This window comes from Notothenia coriiceps, unplaced genomic scaffold (genome assembly GCF_000735185.1).
Source record: "Notothenia coriiceps isolate Sejong01 unplaced genomic scaffold, NC01 NC01_scaffold00036020, whole genome shotgun sequence".
In the NCBI taxonomy this organism is placed as follows: domain Eukaryota; kingdom Metazoa; phylum Chordata; class Actinopteri; order Perciformes; family Nototheniidae; genus Notothenia; species Notothenia coriiceps.
Window position 1 is genome coordinate 1 of NW_011368721.1, and position 6,476 is coordinate 6,476.

The 6,476-nt window shown below is 50.2% G+C and overlaps 1 protein-coding gene across 1 annotated transcript; it reads right to left on the reverse strand.

Annotated features, from left to right (window-relative positions):
• Nucleotides 1-10: 10 nt before the first annotated feature.
• On the reverse strand, nucleotides 11-6,158 carry LOC104963347 (zinc finger protein 609-like; the record flags this gene model as incomplete). The annotated part of the gene is made up of 7 exons (XM_010791921.1): nucleotides 5,933-6,158; nucleotides 4,970-5,057; nucleotides 3,539-4,784; nucleotides 1,827-2,012; nucleotides 1,191-1,703; nucleotides 614-992; nucleotides 11-316 (listed from the first exon to the last, which is right to left on the reverse strand). Coding segments are annotated over exons 1-7 (2,944 nt in total), but the record flags the coding sequence as incomplete, so codon positions are not given.
• Between the last annotated feature and the right edge of the window lie 318 nt (nucleotides 6,159-6,476).

A 6,476-nucleotide genomic window follows, 5' to 3' on the forward strand; every position in this document is an offset into this window, starting at 1 on the left:
TGTGTCTCACCTGAGGCGTAGGACAGGTCGTACTGCCCCCCCAGCAGAGGGTACCCCAGGTGATGGTGGGAGGGCAGCATGCGTTGGGAGGGGGAGTTCCGGGGTCCCTCCCTCTCCCTCTCTTGGGGCTTGTTGTCCTGCACTGAGGGGGATTTGCTCTTGTACTGGCTGGCGTGTTGCTGCAGCAGCTCCAGAGCTTTGTTCTCTGCGGGGGGGGGCTTCACGGTGGGGCTGGACCTGGAGGCTTTCTCCCCCTCCTCCCCCCCCGCAGCCTTCCCCCCGTAGGAAGGGAACGAGTAGCCGGCCGGCAGGTAGCCTGAGGAGAGAGACAGCAGCTCAATCACCTCAGTTTATACTCAATATTGGCCTTTCCACTCTTTTTAACCGTTTTATTTATAAAAGAAATGATCAAATATTTGGAATTTGATTGAATTGTTTCTGCAAAGTTATGACATTTCTTTCAGGTTTTCAGGAAATATTTGGCTTTTATAAAAATACGTTTTCACCAGTTTTTCAGTAAATATTTGGAATTTTTTTCTCAAATTTCCTGCAAATACAATTTACACCAATTTCCCCTAAAACACGTTGCATTAACCCTTCGAGTCCCACTCACCGGGGTAGTTCTGCATCATGACGGAGGGCAGGCCTCTGAACCCCGGGTGCCCCGCTCCCTCGTACCCGTGGCTGTAGGCGTACGGCCCCGGCATGTAGGGCAGGTAACCCTGGTGATGCTGGGGCATAGGGGAGGAGAACTGCATCTGGGGAGGGGGCGGGGGGCGCGCCTCCTTACCCCCCCCTCGGTGATCACCCTCCTTCACCTCCTCCTTCACCTCCTCCTTCTCCTTCTGGTGCTCTTTAGGTCTCGATCGCTCCTCCTTTCCTTTCCTTTCCCTCTCTCTTTCTCTCTCTCGTTCTCTTTCCTCCTCCTGAGGCTTCGGGGCTTCTGGGTATTTGTTGGGATAAACATAGGGCCAGAGGCGAGAGTCCGGCTCCTGAGGAGGAGGAGGAGGAGGAGGAGGAGGAGGAGGAGGAGAGAGAAGTTAGTCAAGACAACAGACTGTTTACGTTGTGAAACTGCATCAGTTCCTAAATATTGAGACTTTTTCTTCAAATATGTCGCTTTTTTATGGCATTTTTTTTACATTCATCCAACTCCTGCCCCGCCCAGTGTTAACCCCAGCTGTAGTTACCTGTCTGTACCACATGGCGGGCTCCACTCCTCCCTGTTTCCCCCCCTCTTCTTTCCCATGATGCCCTGCTTCACTCAGCTTCATCTTCAGGCCTTCTGGTTGGACGGCAGCGGCTGGAGGAGGCGGGACCTTCTGCTCCTCGCCTTTCGACATGATCACAGATTTGCCCTCTGCAGTGGCCTGGGGGGCTTCTTTAGGCTCCTTCAGCTCTCTTGGCTCTCTTGGCTCTCTTGGCTCTTTTGGCTTGGGGCCCCCCTTGCTGCCCCCCAGGTCGGAGAGGCTGGGGGCTCTGGAGAGCGTGGGGGGGGGCAGCGAGGCCTTCTTGTTGTCGTGCTGCTGTCGGTACGCGGGGTTGGAGGCCAGCAGGTGGGCGTGGTAGTTCTGGTCGGGGGGGTAGGAGTAGGGGGGCACGTAGTACTGGTTGTAGTAAAGCTGCTGTGCGTACATGTTGGAGCGCGGCTGGATCACAGACGGCTGCTGAGGGTCCAGCTTCCTGTCCTCCAGAGGCTCCACCTTCAAAAGAAGCGCTCAGAGGCGTCAGTGGCACAGACAGACATGGAGACCCTTTACACACAAACACATTTCAGATCAAACGCTGTACAGTTCCTTATTATTAAGAACCAGCTCCTCCCTCACCTCCGACTCCTCCTCCTTCTTCACCTGGACGCCCTCCATGAGGGGGGGTGCGGCGGGGCTGGCGTTGGGGTACGTGGGGGAGTAATACGAGTCGTAGTTTGGGTAGTATTCCTTCCCGGGCGGCTGGGGGGGGAACAGGGTCTTCTTAGCACCTTCTCGAGGCGCCTGGTCGGGCTCCGTCTTCACCTTTTAATAATAATGATGATAAACAACGTTATTCATACAGAAGCTTTCGTGGAACACGCAGAGCTTCACAGAGCGACACCAGGCACATACAAACAATAACAATGAGGGGAAATGAAGAGTAGAGAACATCATTAGAAACAAAGATTAAGAATCATAAAACATTAAAACACGAACAGTGACCCCAAACTAAAAAGGTAATGGTCTGTTTGCAGCTCATAGGGTCTGATGGTGACCCCGACATGCTGAGGACCCCAACGTTTTATGAAGGACTATAATGTGTGGAAAAGGCTCAATAAATATATTGTTTTTTTTTTTATGGACACCCACCTTCACCTCCCCCGCCTCAATGTGATACTGCTTCAGTTTGTACGGTATCATCATTATCTTGTTTCATTTCATTATTATTTTTTGTATTATTGTTTTACACGTTCTAAATAAATAAAGATAAAATCAAATAATTAAAAAAGCCAGTAAATAAAGTGTTTGTTTGTAGGGTCCCTAGCATATAGAAACTGCTGGATGCTAACCTGCAGGACTCTCTCTATATCCTTTATTTAACCAGGTAAAAGTCTCAATAGTACTTTTCCCGTTTAGTTCCGTTAGTACCCCTGATGTTGCGTTCACACCAAAAAGAGAACTTAGTGCCGGGAACTTTTACCCCCATGTTCAGTGCCTGCTGAGAGGTGGGACTCTCCTGGGGGGAAAAAGTGCCTCAGTTCTGATTGGCTGGGCGAATTGCAAACCACGCCCCGTAAAACTCAAAAAAAGTGTTGTGAAGCCACCATTTTATTAGCATTAGCCCAGCGCAGAAACGCAGAGAGGCTAACTTATGGCAACACAAAAGAAAACATGGGAGCGGTGGAGATGAGGAGGTGTCGGCGTTCTGGCGATTTACTCTGAAGGCTTCAGTAGAAGCTGCTGGGAGTCCCAGCAGCTTCTACTGAAGCCTTCCCCAACTCCGGGGACTTCCGGCCGAGGACTCCGGGTGGCAGTATACGCCGTGAAGTTGTTTGCGGCCTGCCAGTAAACCCAAAGCAGAAGAAGAAGAAGTGACGTCAGTGGCTCATTTGCGTAATTTTCCCTCAGGGAACTTATTCCGGTGTGAACGCGATCTGTACTTAATGCCCTGGGGTAATAAGTGCCGGCACTAAGTACGGCAAAGTACTTGGTGTGAACGCAGCTATTGAGATTAAAACCTATTTTTCCAGAGTGACCTGTCCAAGAGGGCAGAACAGAGTTACAACAGATGAACACCAAACAATACAGGCAGACGACTACAGCTGTGAAACACAAATGAATGTGAAACGCTATGAGCTGCAGAAAGACCATCATGTTTGAAAAATCTCAATAAATAAAGTTTTTTTAGGAAGACCTTCACCTCCCCCGCCTCAATGTGATACTGCTTCAGTTTGTACAGTATCATAATTCTCTTGTTTCATTTCATTATTATTGTTTGTATTATTGTTTTACACGTTCTAAATAAATCAAGTCAATAAATAAAGTGTTTTTCTAAAAGGTAGACCCACCTTCACCTCCCCCGTCCTCGCCTCCCCGTCCTCCCCGGCGTCGGAGATGTCCGAGTAGGCGGGGCTTCCTGTTTCGGCCCCGTTCAGGTTCCCCCCCTCCCCCCGGCCGAGCGAGGGGCTGGGCGCCGTGTCGGAGAAACTGTAAACCTTATCCGCCTCCGCTTTGATGCTCGCCAAACGATTCTGATGCTCCGATCCGTTCAGAAGGAAGTCCGGAGAGTCCTCCTCTCTATTCCCTCCTCCCTTCCCTTTAGGACTGTCTCCTTCCCTGCCTCCCTCCCTGCCTCCCTCCCTCTTCTTCTTCTTCTTCTTGTCCTTGGTGGGGGTGGGGCCGGGGCTGGAGGCGGAGCTCTTGGGGATTGGCTGCTGCACCACGGAGGAGGCGGGGGAAGTGTTCTGTAAGGCGTAAGAAGGGGAAGGGGAGGCGGCGGAAGGACGTCCGGGTTTTACGCCTTTCTGAGTCACTTTATCAGGTTTCCCGCCCCCCGTCGTCTTCCTGGACTTCCTGTCGTCCAACCCGTCGTTGCTTGCCTCGTCCGTAAGACACGCCCCTTCCTCCTCCAACTCCGCCTCCATCTCCGCCTCCTTCTTCCTCACCTTCATCCTTCCCGGCGAGGGCGAAGGCGCGTCGAACCCCCGTCCTTTAGGAGTCGTTGAGCGAGCGGGAGAAATGGCGGCGGCTCCGTTACAAGAACCCGGAGCGTCAGAGTGGGTTAAAACATCGTCCCCGTACTCGCTGTCCACGTCCTGAACCTCGTGGTCGTTGTGCGCCCGCGCCTGGTGGTACTTCAGCCCGTTCATGTGCTTGTACTTCTTGTTGCAGTTGGGGTGAGGGCAGTCGATGAGGACGGGGGAGGGGCAATCCAACATTGGAGGAGGAAGGGAATCCGGTTTCCCTCCAGGAAGTGGGAGAGCGTTACCGGTGGAGTCTGTCCTCATTCGTTTAGAGGCCTTTGTGTCCTCGGAGCTGGAAGTTGGTTCCATGTCGGACGCGGGTTTGTTTTTCCTCTTGTTGGAAGATGGACTAGCTTCAGTTCCTCCCAACATGGCCGTCTGGCTGCCTCGCCGCCCTTTGCTGTTAGCCGCCGCCGCGCTGCCGCCACCGCGCGTCTTACTGCTGCCGCTCCCTTTGTTGTCGGAGGAGTTGCTGTTGTCGTTGAGCGGCGTGTTGCTGCCGGGTCGAATCCGCTTCCCACGACCTCGACCGCCGCGCATCTCCACGTCACTGCTGGGAGACTCGCAGAACCTGGAAGTGAGCGAGAAGAGACTTACAAATATATAGATATCAAGAAACAATACATGAAAAACAAACAAACATTTAACATAACGGCACGATCAGTGAGAGACAACCTGCTCAAAGAGCCTTCAGCGTGCTTCTGATCTGCATTCAGCGTTCTGCTGTTTCTATCTGAGATGTAATTGAATGTGCACCTCGGGGGGGCCCAGTCATGTCTGGTGCAGTCCAGCAGGGTCCCGACGTACGTCTTGTTCCTCCAGGTGACGTTCACCACCAGCATGCCTAGAAAACATACAACCAGTTAGAATTAGGGCTGACCTCGAGAATTTCGAAAAATTAACGATTTTTTTTGTAGAGCAGTGCTCGTCTATTCGGGCGATGAGTCGACACATCGTCATGCGTTTATGATTATATGATTTTATACCTTTTGGCTTCAAAAACTTGTTTCTGTTTCAGGGCTGAGGTATGAGCAACACCTGGTACATTGTGCTACATCAAATGTGATGCTACATTTCCAAGGAATAGTCGATAGCTCAAACGGGGAAGTCGTAGGCTAACGGAGAACAAACCACTTTTTAATTAATATGTGACAAACTACTCGAATAGAATATCACTAAATTTGGTAAACCCATTGTTCTTAAGATTGTGAAGACATTTCCAATCGGCCTTCATTAGCCCCGCCCACCCAGAGGTCGGCCATTTTGGAAAAGGTGCAATTTTCCTGTTATTTTTGCAAACTTTTACAAACTCCTCCAGGAGGATAGATCGGATACATTTAAATTCTTAACAGACTAACCACATATCAAATGTGATGTTATTTTGCAAAGAAATAGTGGATAGCTCAAACGGGGAAGTTGTAGACTAACGGAGAACGAACCACTTTTGACGATTAATATGTGACAAGCTACTTGAAACTACTCCAATATAGTCGGAATTTCACGAAATTTGGTATCTCTCACCGTCCTCCGTCTCCTGACACAAGATGTTGACAACTGTTGTTTTGTGATATATATACTGTATATATATATGTATAAATAAACTTTGATTGATGAATATAATGTAAAGAAAGGTTGTCTCCTCCCACCGTCCTCCATCTCCTGTTGTTTGTGATATTGAGCTGTATAAATAAACTTTGATTTGATGAATAAAGCTCTCACCGTCCTCCGTCTCCTGCCACACGATGCCCTCCAGGTTGACGCTGGTGCCTGGCTCACAGGGTCCCAGGCACTCTGGCTCCGTGGCGAGCGCGGCGTCGGCTGTGTTCACGGCCACCGAGCGCGTCCGGACCATCAGCTGCTCGCAGGGGGACGAGATGTCGCTGCCAGACCCCGAGACGAGGGGGTGGAGCGGAGGAGGAGCTGGCGTGGAGACCGGAGACTCCATCTGGAAGAGGGAAGGAACGCAGAGCGTAAAACAACAACACATGAAACCACAACATAATGCAACAGACACAGTGACGAAGGTCTTTATTATGGAAAACACTACAGCAACACTACAACTAGAAACATTTGAGAGAAGATGGAAACCAACAACACTGAGCTCTAAACACCTCCTTATTTTATGTTTATATATATTTTTTTCTTATATTTACATATTATTTTAGGTTGGGTATTATTTTCTATTATATTACATTTTTAACTAGCACCTGTTTCAGATTTGTAAGCATACCTGTCTGTACCGACTACCCAGGGAAAGGTCAGA